This window comes from Carcharodon carcharias, chromosome 9 (assembly GCF_017639515.1).
Source record: "Carcharodon carcharias isolate sCarCar2 chromosome 9, sCarCar2.pri, whole genome shotgun sequence".
Lineage (NCBI taxonomy): Eukaryota > Metazoa > Chordata > Chondrichthyes > Lamniformes > Lamnidae > Carcharodon > Carcharodon carcharias.
In genome coordinates this window covers 96,263,608-96,279,749 of record NC_054475.1, presented here as the reverse complement: position 1 = coordinate 96,279,749, position 16,142 = coordinate 96,263,608, and the positions used below count along the sequence as shown (strand labels likewise).

The window sequence follows — 16,142 nt, the reverse complement described above, 5'->3', positions numbered from 1 at the left end:
TGGCAGAGAGACAGAGAGGGAGGGAATTCTAGAGCTTAGGGACTAGGCAGCTGAAAACAAGGTCACCAGTGGTAGTGCAATTAAAATTGGGGATGTTCAAGAGGCCAGAATTAGTTGAATACAGATATTTGTGGGTTGTGGGTCTGGAAGAGGTAACAGAAATAGAGTGGTGAGTAAACAAATCTAAGTGTGGTTTAGACAGGGTTCAATATATTTCTAAAATACTCCTCCCATTTTTCAATTTTTATTTCTCTAGAAATGAACCCCAGTGTTTTGATTGAATTCTTAATCGCCTTGTTCATCTTTGGGAAGAAAATTCCCCTGTCGGGAGGTCCGGGAAAGAGTGCAGGAACTGGCGCACCTCTGATCAGCGACCCCAATTGAGCAAGGAATGCGCTCCCTGTGCGGGCAGGGGGGGGATTCCCTCCGCTGCGGGTGCACTCTTTCGCGCATGTGCGCGAAAGAGTGCACTCATCTCTCTGAGGCTAAGTGCTGCCTCAGGGAGACTGGCACCAAATTTAAAAATGGTAAAAGGTGCAAAACAAAATTTCCCTGACATGTCCCCTCATGTGACACTGTCACATGAATTGGGACATGTCCATCACTTTAAATCATACATTTATTAAATTTAAAAAAAACCCTCATGAAACCTCATCCCACCCGTGGATGAGGTTTCATGCTTTATCTGAAGCCCACCAGGGCTCCCGGCCTGCCCACCAACCCTAAGATTGCACTGGCAGGTCCATTCATGAGGTTAATGACTTTGTCAATGGCCTCAACAGGCTGTTGACAGGTCGGCAGATGCACAGCTGATTCAGCTGCTCCCCCGCCGACCTGAAAATTGAAATGATGCAGGGTGGCGTCGGGTGTTCCGCCCGACGCCATCCTCCATCATTTTACGCGTCGGTGAGCAGGCCCGCCCTCTGCTCGCCAACCTAAGGATTCTGCCCAATGTTGCTCCTTTCAATGATTTGGGAATCTATACCACTAGATCATTTCCTCCTCTATCCCATTCAGATTCAATTTTCCAAGGACTATGTACCCAACTTGAAGTCCAGAGGCAAGACTAAAACTAAATTTAAAAATGATTTCTCTGACAAATATGTTACCCTACACACAATTCTTGTGGCTTTCTTTGAAAGACTGTCAAATTAATGCCAAATTTGACACCCCCAGGCCGGTCTTGGAGTGCTTAACTAACAATCCCAGGGCTTGAAAGTGCCACTGGAGAAGCTTACGGCCCAAATTACAAACCTTTCAGCTATTTCTCTTTCGAGCATTTCCTCCTGTCTGTAGCCAGAGTGCACCTCCCCTTTGAGGATTTTTGGCTGCCTTTAAATAGTGTCAATGAAACCCAATTTCCTACCACCTACAAATAGGCACACAAGCAATAATAAGCATGAGTAGCACTGGCAGCATGCAGGTGACCGATAACAAGCCACCAACACAAGTTTCACATGGTCCCCATGCCCAAATGAACAGATGCACAACCCACAGACATGCAAGCCCATTTGCCGCACAATCACATTTCTAACTGACCATATCACTTTTGGATCAATGCACATTGGAACTACTCACATCTGTGAAACGGTGGCAGTATATTTGAAGTTAAAGTAATACTGAAATTCCAATACACTTTTAACCCCATAGATTTTTTATTTTAAAAAGCTGGACATAAAATAACATTTCAATATGATCTATTGCAGTTCTATTCCTGCCTGATTCAAAACTGACCACCATCTTGAAAATCTACTGAACAAGCACTTAAGTAGAATAAAAGACACTCACACACTGAGTGAAAAGACAACATTAATCAAACTGTGCCACTTTCATTCATCCCCTAGAAACCTGCTCTACAGAGCTCTCAGAATCAGTTAGCTGTCCATTTTTTTTAGTTAGGCAATAATAAAGTGTGGGTGGGTGTTATGTACAAGGAGTTACAATATATGTCCAAAGGCTGGAGTTTCCTACCTTTTTCAAGGACAGATATCAAAATAAATACTGCCTAGCCTGAATCAAAGTAGGAAAGGGATTAGGGACAGAAAGGGAACTTTTTTTTTTAAAAGGCCAGGATTTCCTGGTCGGCGAGTGGGGGGCGGGGCCCAACTCGCTGACACGTAAAATGACACGGGATGACGTTGGGCGGAACCCTCAACTTCACCCCGCATCATTTCAATTTTCAGGCGGGCGGGGGCTCAGCAGAATAAGCTGTGCGCCCACCGACCTGTCAATGGCCAATTGAGGCCATTGACAAAGTAATTAAAGTACTTAATGGACCGGCCCGTCCAACCTTAAGGTTGGCGGGCAGGCCAGGAGCCCTGGCAGGCATTGGAAAAAGCATGAACCCTCATCCACGGGCGGGACGAGGTTCCATGTAGGTTTTTTAATTTTTAATAGAAGTGTCAATGAAAGTGAAGGGCATGTCCCAACTCATGTGACAGTGTCACATGAGGGGACATGTCATGGAAATTTTTCTTCTATTGTTAACATTTTTAAATTTGGCACCGATCTCCCGGAGGCAGCACTTAGCCTCAGGGAGATGACTGCGCTCGTGCAAAAGACCGCACTCTCTGTTTAAGGATTCCGCCCCCTGCCCGCACAGGTAGCGCATAGCACTTCCTTGCGGACGTCATGCTGGGCGGGCCAATTAAGGCCCGCCCATGTAAAATGGCAGCGCATCCCCAATTGGGTGCGCCGATCGGAGGCATGCCTTCATGCACCCGCTCCTAAACATCCCCCCCAATAGCGGGGGAAAATTCTGCCTAAAGAGGCCAACATCAACAACTTGTATTTGCATAGCACCTTTAACATTGTAAAATGCCCAACGATGTTTCACAGGAGTAAATAAAATTTGATACTGAGCCTTGTAAGGACGTATTGGGACAGGGTACCATAAGTTTGGTCAATTAGGTAGGTTTTAAGGAGCATGTTAAAGAAAGGGAGCGATGAAGGGAGGTGGACAATTTTACAGAAGGGAATACCAGAACTGAGGCCCAGGCATTGGAGGCATGGCTGCAAATTGTACAGAAATTAACACTAGCATGCACAAGAGGGCAGAATTGGAAGAACACAGATCTTGTAAGGTTTTAGGGCTGGAAGAGGTTAGAGATAAGGGAATTAAGAAACAAAGATGAGAATTTTAAAATCAAAGCGTGCTGGACCAGGAGCCCATGTAAGTATAGGGATGATGAACGAATGGGATTTGTGAAAGTCAGGATACAGGCAACAGACTTTTGGTTGACCCCAAGTGTTGAAAATGGGAGGCCGACCAGGACAGCAATGTAATAGTCAAGTCATAGGTAACAAAGGCAAAGGTGAGGATATCCACAGCAGAGAAAGATTAGAAGTGGGGAAGGGAGACAGAGAGAGAGACAAATGAGTGAGACAGAGAAAGAATGGGAGAGAGAGAGAAAAAGAGAGATCAAGAGATAGAGAAATTAGGAGGGGAAAGAGAGAGAGAGATTAACGAAATTGAGACATTATGAAGACAGATCAGTGAGGGACAAGTGAGAGTTTGGGGAAGAAATAAGACCTTAAGATGTAGAAGCAGAAGTAGGCCATTCGGCCCATCGAGTCTGCCCTGCCATTCAATGAGATCATGGCTGATCTGATAATCCTCAACTCCACTTTCCTGCTTTTTCCCCATAACTCTCGGTTCCCTTACTGAAATGTCAAACTCAGCCTTGAATATACTTAATGACCCAGCCTCTGCAGTAAAGAATTCCACAGATTCACTACCCTCAGAAGAAATTCCTCCTCATCTCTGTCTTAAATGTGATTATGCCCTCTGGTCCTTGACTCTCCCACAAGGAGAAACAACCTCTTAGCAACTACCCTGTCAAGTCCCCTAAGAATCTTATGGGAAGAATTTTTAGCTTGGCACGTAAGTGCACGCCTGACCCGACTGAGTGTGTAATGATGCGCGTTGACATCGGCTGAGCATGCCAACATTAGCTCGTAGTCGCGTGATAGTTCAGTCGGCGGGCATGTGCCGAAGGCCTATTAAGGCCATTAAATTATCAAATGCCCTGAATTTTTCACTGCTCATTCAGCCTAACAGTTGATGGGTAGGCGAAAAGGCCAAGTGGTCTTTGCATTTTTTTGGAAACCTCATCCATGAATGGGATGAGGTTTCCAAAAGCAAATACAAATGAAACAAAAACTTTGATTTCTAATTAAAAACATGTCCCTGCACATGTGACAGAGTCATATGAGGGGACATGTTTTATTAATTTTTTCCGCTGTTTATTAATTTTTTCAATATATTCTTCACCTCCCTGAGGCAGCTCTGTGCCTCAGGAAGATTATTCAGCGCTCTTTTGCATGCATGCGCCAAGTATGCGCTGGCCTGCTCACCCTCCTCCCCCCGCCTGCACAGGCAGCGCTCAGCACTGCCGCTCGCGCATCACGCTGGGCGGGCCTTAATTGGCTCACTACCGTGAAATCGCAGTGCACTGTCACTCGTGGGCGGCGTTTGGCTTTCCAACTGCCCTCGCTGATCCCACATGCCAGGGGCAAAATTCTGCCCTATATGTTCCAATAAAGTCGCCTCTCATTTTTCTAAACTCCAATGAGTACAGGCCCAACCTACTCAACCTCTCCTAATAAGAAAATCCCCCCATACCCTGGATCAACCTAGTGAACCTTCTCTGGACTGCCTCCAATGCCAGTATATCTTTCCTTAGATAAGGGGACCAAAACTGTTCACAGTATTCTAGGTGTGGTCTAATTAGTGTCTTGTATAGTTTTAGAAAGACTTCCCGATAGAGATTGAGACACAGCCAAGTCATGACAGAATGAGTAAGACACAAAGATCAAATAACGAGGGTCTTTGGAAACATGCATAATTATTGCCTGCCTCACTTATAAACAATTGCATGTGCACATAAACACACAGACTCTCTCTCTGAAAAGTAGCTGAATGATAGAAGAGTCTTGATGTAATTTTTCCCATGGAGGGAAGACAAAGCTTTCTATCCTTTACCAGACCATCCAATGTGTCTTGGAATGACAGGCACTCGGTGAAACCCTGCTCCCTGCCGTTTTTCAGAGAATTCTGCTAGATTCCTGCCAGAGTTATGCTGGGAGTTCAGCTGAAAATCCGAGGCAATTCAGGGCCAGAATGATCTGATGCTGCAACTAATGTTTGGCTGTAAACTAATAAAACTTCACCCAATGTAGCAGCCTCTATACCCTGTAACAGCTTATCTTGGTTGCATATTCAATAAGTTGCAAGAGAATTATGGAGGAGAAAGATCATTCAGTCCAGCTTAGTTTATTTATCCAGAGAGATCCCAACACTGCCTACAATATAGTTAAATTGTTTTTCAAAATTATTTTAGTGTCTTGCCTCTATTATTCCATCAGAAAATTCATTACATGTGTTGATCACTCTTTTTGTGATGAAAAATTCCTTCTACAAATCTTAGAATTTTTATCTAATAGTTTGAACTCATGTTTCCTAGTTCTACTTCTACTGCTTAATTTAAAATAATAATACTGGGTTAACGGTTACGATGTTATACACCTGTGAAAGGTCATCTCTCAAATGTCTCCTACTTAGGCTGAAAAGTCCACCTTTCTCCTATCTTTCCTAATAGTTCAAATAACACTGAGGGTCTGCCTAGGAGTTTTCTCTGCAATGTCTCCTACATGTGTCGAGGACACCATAAAAGTTTGAACATTATCATCTCTGACCTATATTCTGCTGCTTTGGCTATGTTATTTAACATCCTATTAGGTCTTCTGGGTTGTTGTTCTGCACTGATTATATATTTGTCATTAAGCATGTTTAAAGGCATCTAGAATCTTAATACTTTAAAAACCTCAAGCCCAGTTCTAACCCGCCCATTTTCCAGTTTAAGGGAGGCAGGACAGGTGCAGGCAACTAATCTGCTCCCAGAAGCTGAGTTGATCATTTAAATATCTTAACGAGGCTGCGGAAGACTTGTGGTGCAATGGGTATGTCCGTATTCTGAGCCAGAAGCTCTGGGTTAAAGGTCCACTCCAAGACTTGATAGGAAGGTGCGTTCATAACATGATAAAATGGTTTGAGTGTCAACTTGTAAATCCTTCCAACATTCACAAATGGCAGATGGTAAGAGCAGGAGATTTTCCTGGTCAGCCATGTGATGGGAAAAAATTGAAGCATCTAGCATCATCATCCACAACTCCAGATTACAACATTCATGTAAAAGTGTATGTTGCTATAGCAACTCAGGCTCTTGGGAGGAGGTAGGAGCGTGTGGTGGTTGGGGCATGTGGCTGGACAGCCGGTGTGGAACAAATTTGTGCCAACAGAATGGGGTTCCATTCCCATTCCAGCTGGGGCAGATCTGGGACCTGCCTTCTTGGCCGATGTGCAGTGGAGGTCGTGGTGCTGCAGACTGAAACTGCCTTTGGGCAGAAAACTCAAGAAAAAGAAGAAGAATGAGGCCTTCTGATTTTACCTGATTTGGATGGTTCCCATTCTCCCAGGTTTGAGGAGATAAGAAGGAGCTATTCACACAACCAGGGAAGCCACAATGAGTTTCTGTTTGCCCTTGTGGAAATGAAAATTGAATTTCAAATGTCTTCACATGTCTAGATATGTCTACCTGCAATCCACTTGGAGCCTTCTAAGCTTGAACACAGATCAGGTGACTTTTGGCAGCCATCTTTAAGGCTTCTTGTGTCTATTTAAAAGGAAGGTTTGCTTTTTTTAAAAACAAAAATCCATAATATCGCAACTACACGTTCATGACAGCTTTCTCCTGTAATTCAACTGCCCCTTCTAGTTTATCATAACTGTAAAATTGGTTACTTGCATTAAATTTCTGCATCCATGTAAATTAGTGACATTAGTGGTCCCTCACCTCCCTGAGGCTGGGCAACCTACTCTGACATTCTACTTTGTTGAGAAATTGTTATTTCCTACCCTCTACCTAGTTTCTCATCTGTACTTACAGTTGATCTTGAATTCCCACAGCTTTTTGAGTTAATTAGTAGCCTTTTGTGTGGAACTTATCAAAAGCCTTTTGAAAGTCAAATGTCATGTTCCAATATATAATGAACATTCAGTCAATACTTCAAAATTTTGAACACAGACCTTTAAAAATGGCCACTGTGAATAGTGTGATCTTTGGGATTTTGAGCTCCAGACAGTCCGGAGTCCCAAGCAAATACCTAATTAAATATGGACGTTCACAGCAATCTGGGGAATTCACACATCTCTTTGTTTAAGGATGGACCATGCAAATAAATTATACCATTCCTGCCAGCCTGTATTTCTATTTCACCATGAACAAAACAAACCATTGAAACTCAATGTGTGTTAGATGAATATAAATCAATTCCATCAATTCCATTGTACTATGATGGTCTCTCATCCAAACTAGACTGGATGAATTTCAAGGTGTAATAAACAACAATGCCTAGAAAGTGGAAGAAGGGCCTCCCCAAGCTGTTGCAACTTCGATTTCACCTGATTTCCAGCCTCCTGGAAATTCAACTACACAAATCCTCACAGCATACTGAGAACGCTGTGAGTTAATATGTGTGAGGCAAGTGAGTGAGATGGCATGTTTTAAACCTCCAGGGCAAGTATGTGATAATAAATAATCTTTTTTTTAAAAATTCACGAAGAGCTTGCTGCTAGGATTATTTAAATTGGGACAATCACTTTGAGGATAAGAAAACATACACCCCTTACATACAAACATACTGATCATGGGCAATAAGAAAACACACAAATTCTGTCCATGACACAAGATACATACATCATAAGGTTCACCAAAGCCCAATTGGGTTGTCACTTTTTCAAGTGGCTTAAGGATCTTCTCCATCCGAATCTATGCTGATACTGTAAACTAGGTTACTATTATACAAATGATCCTCCTTTATCCCTGATAATCAATTCTGTTACTTTATATGGAATAGAATTAGGACGAACGGTTATGTAGTTGTCAGGGCCAGATTTTGGAAAACAAGGTGGGGAGCTCAAGTCGGGAAATTTCTGGGTCCACCTTGATGAAACTTGTGATATTTGCTTTGGGGACTGGTGGCGTGAGACGGAGTTGGGCCTGCTGACTCTGCAAGTGGTCACAGGAGCTGAGCAAATGCCAAGAAGGGCTGGTTAGAAGGCCTGCCTCAATTCTCTGAGACTTTTTCTCAGTTGTTTTACAAGTTGTTAGACCCCCTAGCCCTCACCTCAACTACCCTCCTTCCCATACCTTCCAAACCAACTCAATGCAACTCATGCCCCCACCCACCTTCCATGGTTCCCCCCAAATGCTCCATGCCAACTCAGTGTCAACTTATGTCACCCCCATAGACCTTTATGCTGTATATGCCACCTCGGTAGGCACTCACCAGTTTGAACAATCAGTAGACCTCAGGAGCCATATGCAGATGAAAAGGAAGAATGAACTTCTAACAATCTAATCCAGCTCTCACTCCTACACATTTGGTAATGAAAGCTCCCATTCATAAAATCCATTCAAAGCTTTTAAATCTCCTCAAGTAGTTAATCTCTTACGAAAACAATTCAGACCCCAACATCAAAGTCAGCTATCTTTTAAAAGCCTCTTTAAGCTGTCAATCAAACTGTGAACTCAGAACCCCCCCCGGATATAATTTAGATTTTGAAACTCAGCCAAGCATTCATAACGATATGGGAAAGTGTCAACAAAAAGCTCTACAGAAACTGTATGACCAGATGCAACTTATTTTTCTAACCTATCCCTATCAATCAAAGCAGGCCAGTAGAGTGCTTTTTTAAACCTCTCAGTTACAGCTGCAGCCTGTTTTTTTTAAGTTTAAAGAGTGAAAGCATTTAAAAAACTTCAGGTTATGACAGTTACGCATACCTTATTTGCTCTTCAAGTGTGTTTACATCTGCTGCATCAATTTCTGGCTCCTACACTGTGGTTTAAGGCACTTGCAACAGCCAAAATAGCAAAACAGCCAGCACTGAGTTCAAATGGCCCTGCTGAGTATGGGCTTCCTTCCTGTGTGAATCACATTCCACCCCTTTTCCCTACCGGCAAAAACTGGATCTGTTGGAAATAGGAGCAGGACTTCCACATATGGGTCCTGTCCACTATTTCTAAAGGTAGACTCCACAAAAATCCTGCCCTCAGTGTTTGTTTTCACCATTTCTGAATATAGATATGAGAGTGGGCCGTTTTCAATGTACCAATACCTCAATACTCACTCCTTTATGATTGTCAGCGCCCCAAAGATCTTCTCCCTAGACTCTCTCAGCACTCTGAGTTAAAGATCATTCAACCTTTCGGGATTTATTTGTTTTGAGCCCATTTAACCACTATGACTTTTACTGCATTTACAATGAAGTCATGAATAATTTTACTTAGGATATCTTCATTGCTCTTATCTTCCCTTGAGAATACCTGGAGGGGGTAGTCACTTAGTACGTTTGCTATTTTAAGGTCATCTTTAGTTTCCATCCAAAATACACTATTTCTACGGATTCCCCTTTATCTGCCCGACTTGGTATAGACTCAAAGTACTCTAATAAATTTGTCAAACAAGATTTCCCTTTCACAAGACCATTATTTTCTAAATGTGCTGCTACAACCTCCTTAATAATAGATTCTAGCACTTTTCCAATGACAGATGTTAGACTAACTGGACTGTAGTTTCCTTTCTGTTCTCCTCCTTCCTTGTATAATGGTGTTACATTTGCAATTTTCCAAAGCCAGGACCTTTCCAGAATCAAGGGAAGTTGGCTGGAAGATTACAGCCACTATCTCTGCAGTCATTTTCTTTAAGACCCTTAAGGCCATCACGTCTGGGGGACTTGTCAGCCTTTAGTCCTATTAGCTTTCCAAATACTTTTTCCTCTACACTGCCTCACAAGAAAAGTTAAGGGGTCCCATGCCTGAGGCTCCCTCCAACATTTTCTCCAGTGACTCACTCAGAATTCCCTTTCCTCTCTGCGTTCCAGTAGGCAGGCATAGCTGACCTATTTTTGCATGGCAGTCAATGGCGTCCTATCTGGACTAATAGAATGGTAAAGAGGCCTGGCAGTTAATATCAATATGGCTGCAAGCTACAACCGGCAGGTGAGAAAATTCATGATTCTGCGGTGTCCCACTATGAATTAAAAATCAATCTTCTCAAATTTCAATAATACAAGACAGAGGTTATTTTCTTTCCTTTGTCATGTTATCTTTGGAATGCTCCTTCAGGATTTCATGTAGCCAGCTGATTGTAAATTAATTCAAATTCAAATTATCACCATGTGTAAACACATTTATTTGATCAGTAATCAACGGGCTCAGGCTTGTAGCATTCTGTTCTGTTCATATAAACAAGTGCCTCCTGAACATAGGAATCACTATATACATTTGTTAAATCTGCAGCTCCTCTGTGCACAAAAGGGCATGTAATTAGTATGATGCTACAGATCAGTCCCACCTCTTTCTCGTACTGTTGTTGTGGAAGGGGATTCAGTCTTTGGTGTCCTCAGCCGTTTGCTTCTTCTTTCTCCATCAAGTCCTTTGGATGAACAGCCATCTTCTTCATTATCTCTCTGACTCACTTCGAGACTGCTTGACCGTCTTTTGGATCCCTGCAAATTACATTCAACTGAGGTCAAGTTTACTTTATGTAAAATGATTCTGTTTTAAGTAACAAAATAAATCATTGATTTGTGTGATATCAGTTGAAATTTACTTCTGCATTTATTCCCCCAAAAGATAAACAAAATGATGCATTAACAACTCAGAACACAAAGAATATGGCCAAGGTGGCAGCTTCCCCTACTCCATTTACTATCATCACATTGAAGATTGCAGTTCTTGAAGTGGTTCAGCTAGCGAATGCAACATAGAGGAAGTGCAGCACTGTCTCATAGTACCAGTATTGATCAACTATGAACCCTGTTGCCTCTTTTCCTCCTATTTCCCCTTCCTTTTCTTCCCAGTTCCATTATGACACTGGCAAAAACATCTCAATCAAAGGCAGGGTTTATCACATAAACAGAAAGAAAGGCTAAGGATGGTTAGAAAGAAAGAAATGCAGTTTATTATGTACTAAGGATGCCACAAAAACACTTTAAATCTATTGAATTTTCTGAAGTGCGGTGACTGTTGTTATGTAAGCAATTGCAACATCCAATTTATTTTGATGACGTTGGTCGAAAGGGAAGTGATATCCAGAAGAACTTGCTTTTCAAATAGTGCAATGGATCTTTTGTGCGCATCTAAACAAACAATTAGGGTTTTGGTTTCATGCTCACCCGAAAGACAGCACTTCCAACAATCCAGTATTTTTCAATACCATACCAAATTGTCAGTCTCAATTACATACTTTAGCTCTGGAATGAATGTGAAGCAATAACTACATGAGTCAGATGTGAGATTTATATCATCAAAGCCAAGGTAGCACTCAGCAGTTGAAATCTGCAAACTCTCATCCTTAGGACAGTTACAATCCACCACAGACTATTTTCAACCACATGTTTAATCACTTAATCACCACTCATTCTCATGAAGGAAAGCCAGGACAGTGATTACAATTGCACCCTGGGCTTGACCGCATCAATAGAGAACATCATGCCATTAATATAGGAAAGTGTTCCAAATTGCTTCGCTAAATAATAAGACCAAACTTGACAACAAGCCATAGGAGGAGATATTAGGATGAATGACTAAATCTTGGTTAAAGAAGCAAGTTTTAGATGAGAAATAGGAAGAGACCATGAAGAGACCCATGAGGGACTCCAGAAATGACAGTATGGGGACAAGAAGCCATTGCAGGAAATTGTCTGACTACGACGTGCTAAGAAAGGGTGTTGTAGACACTTAATTGAGCAATGGAGAGGCACTGGAGTAGGATGTTGTGGTCAACCAAGTCAAAAGTTGCAGAGAGATTGAGAAGAACAAAGAGGGATAGTGTACCACACTCAGAGGATTTCATCTGTGACTTTAATTAGGTCTGTATTAATACAGTACTGTTGCATGGTGGAAACCTGACTGGAGAGGTTCAAAAATGAGATTGTGGGAAAGATGAACAAAAATTTGGTAAGAGTCAAGGTCATTTTTTTGAGGAGGAACTTGATGATGGTAGATTTGCAAGGGAGGGGAGAGCACATTTACAATATCAGCTGGCATGGAAGCCTCATTCGGGCCTTAATATAGATAAAGCAAGAGTTAAGTTCAGTTTCTTTCACTTTTGCTAGAGGTGGAGGGCAAGAGGTGGAAGTCTAGATTTTCTGATTATGTTAATGCCGGCAGTGATCAATTTAGCTACTGGTAAATGGGCTACCGATGGCATTAAAATTTCATCAAAATCTGGGATCCGATGTCTAAATCTGAGAAGTTTTACCTGTTAAAACAATGGGTGGAATTTTATGGTCCCTCACGGCGGGGGTAGGGCCATAAAATGCAGCCATTCAAAAGTCCATTGACTTCGAAAGGACCATAAAATCCCGCCGGTGTAAAATTCCCCCCAATATCTTTTGCAATCTCAGCTGCCCAGAATTAGTCCAGCAATTTTCACAGTCCACTAGCTAGTGTGCATGCTGAGATGGAATTAAGGAATGATATCTTAATAACAGTTTTAAAGAACATTAAATCTTTACACATATATTGTTTGAAATTACATTTGATCAAGTAACAGCATATCAATGTTGGGAAATGGAACTTTCCATTTCAGACACAGCGTCAGCATCAAGCATTCCCATATCAGGTAAGGAAGCTCCGTAAACTCTGCCTAACAATAAGCTCAGCACTAACAATGTGCTCAGCACTAACATTATGCTGCAGTACACCAGGCCACTTGTTTCCCATTTCACAGACCAGCCAACTTCTGCCTTTTCAGAACAAGACTGCAAATTTAGTGCCACATTTGGGCAGTTTTTTTACTGTGTGCCTGGATTGATTAATTTGATAAATCACTTCATATAATGCCCTGAAGGCTAACAGTGGAGTTTGTCTTACCTGGATTTGAATTCAGTGTTTAGCCAACAAGCCTCTTATGCATTAGTTATGTAATTGGATTGCAACATGATTTGAAATACTGTGACACATGATGCAAAACAAAGAAAAAATAATATAACAGCAATCTATTTTGGTGTGAAAGTGAATAAAGATTTGCTGTTGACAAGCACACTAAAAAGGTAAATGGATGGGCTAGATGTGGTCTTACATATGCATAATAGAAAAGTGTTAGTCCCCCTTATCACTAATGACAATTCCTTAAAAGGGACAGTAGTCTGAGCTATTTCTCATATGCCCCTCATGGGTAGAAAAGGTCTTATTACAAAAAAGGGAGGTGTAATATTTCTTACGTGAAACATCATACTATTTTGTCAATGTCAAAATCCCTTTCTGCATATCAATTCTTATTGCAGTACTACATTATAGATTTGATGATAAGACATTTTACACATATGACATACCTGTATTTTCACCACTAACTTCAAATACTTAAGTATTCAAACCTTATTTCATAAAACAAATCTGGCCAATCCTAAAGATGGCAGATTTAATTGTTTTGTGATTAATGCCGTCACTCGATTCATTTAGCCTACTCATACAATAAGCTGTAGTAAAAAATACTGAAATTAACGTTTTTAACAGTGTTATGTGCTTCGTGATACAGAACTCTTATTTCATCATCTTAAATTACTGCCATCACTATCACCTGCAAAGTACCTCATTCTTTCACCTTCAGTCTGTCCGCAAGCATGACCCAGACCTCCCTGTCGCTTGCCATTTCAACACTCCACCCTGCTCTCATGCCCACATGTCTGTCCTTAGCCTGCAATGTTCCAGCGAAGCAGTGGAGGAACAGCACCTCATCTTCCGATTGGGCACTTTACAGCCTTTCGGACTGAATACTGAGTTCAAAAACTTTAGATCATGAACTCTCTCCTCCACCCCACCCCCCCTTCTGCCCCCCTTCTTTCCATTAATTTGTATAGATTTTTCTTTTCCACCTATCTCCATTATTTTTAAATGTATTTCCATCCATTGTTTTATCTCTACCTTTTAGTCTATTTCGATCCCTTTCCCCCACCCCACCAGGGCTATCAATACCTTGCTCGTCCTGCTTTCTACCCTTAATGTCACCTATTAGCGCATTTCTTAGCTAATATCACTACCGTCAATACCTCTTTGTCCTTTTGTCTATGACATCTTTTGGCAATCTCCACCTATCACTGGCCCTCTATCCAGCTCTACCTGTCCCATCCCCTGTTAAACCAGCTTATATTTCACCTCTCTTCTATTTTTCCTTAGTTCTGTTGAAGAGTCTTATGGACTTGAAACGTTAACTGTATTCCTCTCCACAGATGCTGTCAGACCTGCTGAGTTTTTCCAGGTATTTTTATTTTTGTACCTCATTCTTTTGTTGTACACCTCAAAATACTGTCTACACAAATCAAGTTTAGATGCACAAAGTCATCTAGTTCAACTGCTTGGTATCTTAGACATTTCAAGTAGACTCACTACATGAAAAGTCCACATGTCCATCATCATGCTTTACTGAAATCCAACACTGGTTATGCATTTATGTTTTGTTCCATTGCAACATTTCTTCGTTCAAACTCAGGGTAGCTGGAGCAAGATTTTGACCACTGTTCAACTTTGAGCTTACAGGCAAGTATTGTATATATACATTTTTTCAAAGCTGAGGCTGGTTGATTTTTAAGGGGAGTCAAGGGCTATGGGGAACAGGCTGGGAAGTTGAGCTGATGAGGTCAATTTCAGCTAAGTCATTATCGTATTGAATGGTAGAACAGACTTCTGCACCTAGTCCTTATGTTCTTATAGGTATTGTTTATTTATTGCACACTACCATGGTATGTTATTTTACTCATTTTAGGTCCAGATCTTGTAGTAGTAATGGCAGTCAAACAGTCTGCTTCTGAAACTGACAACAACTTCTGGAATCTGCATATGCATTGTTAAATGCAAAAATCTGAAGTTGTTGTCGCTGATTCTATGCTTAGTGTGCACAGTTGAAGTCCCCTTTACTGCAATCAATTGGCAATCACTGAACTGAACACTATTAGCTTCATTGCAAAAAAAAGCTTGAAAAAGTAGCATCTTGTTGAATGATGCATAACAACTTGTATTTAATATGGCACCTTTAACGCAATAAAACATCCCAAGGCACTTAGCGGGGCAAACACAAAGGGATATTACTGTAGATGACCGAAGGTTTGTTACGTTTTAAGAAGTCTCTTAAGGGAGGATAGTGAGATAGAGATCGGGAGGTTTGGAGAGGCAATACCAAAGCTTAGGATCCTTACGCCTGAAGGCAAAGCTACCAATGGTGAGATAATTCAAACCGGGGATGTTAAAGAGGCCTGAATTAGAGGATTGCAGATATCTTGAGAATTATGGGGCTGCAGAAGATTATAGAGTTGGGAGGGGCGAGGTGAGGGAGAGATTTGAAAACAAGGATGAGAGTTTTAAAATCAAGGTGCTGCTTAACTGGGAACAAGAATTTAATGGTGTACTAACTTCATAATTACTGAACAGCCTTCCTGTTCCTGGAAAACTGAAATTTAGATTTGTCGAATGTAAAACTTTCCCAATACAAAAAATTCATGCTTTTAACGTTATTTACGATATTTCAGCTTAAACCTTAATCCCATGTGTACGCCTCAATCCTTTATTTCGCTCTCAGAAAACTTTTTAAATTAAAATTTAAAAATTCAGTACATTTTTCTTTCCAGTATGCTGTCTGAGAATTGTTCAATGGGATTGGTTGTTTACCCTGCTTGCTGACATTATTCAGGGAGAGTGGCTGAAGTCAAAAAAGGGCTGAAAATCTTTTGTGATGAAGAATTATGCAGACATTATATTGCAAAGTGGCAAAGTCATTGCAGTGTGAAGGGCCGGAAAATTATAACACTTTATATCATCCGTGGTAAAATGCAAATGTTTCTAGGCCACTTCAAATGGGTGAAATTGTAAAAGCGCCATGAGATCTGGTAGCATCTATGGAGAGAGAGAAACAGAGTTGACATTTTGAATTGAATATTACTCATCTTTGGGCTCATTTTTGGATTCTAAATCTAACAGCCACCTGATCTGACTGTGATGCTCCAGTTACCTCAACATAAAGAAACAGAATATGAACCCCAGCGAAGAATCAGTGATACGCAAGAGGGTGGAGAAGTGAGT

At 41.3% G+C, this 16,142-nt stretch overlaps 1 protein-coding gene across 9 annotated transcripts in view; it reads right to left on the bottom strand.

Annotated features, from left to right (window-relative positions):
- Positions 1-16,142, bottom strand: part of bcorl1 (BCL6 corepressor-like 1) — a 301,883-nt gene that overhangs the window by 88,881 nt on the left and 196,860 nt on the right. For all 9 annotated transcript variants that reach the window (XM_041195890.1, XM_041195882.1, XM_041195881.1 and 6 more), the window contains one exon: positions 10,420-10,573. In XM_041195890.1, coding sequence (XP_041051824.1) covers positions 10,420-10,573 — 154 coding nt within the window. The remainder of the gene's footprint in view (positions 1-10,419; positions 10,574-16,142) is intronic.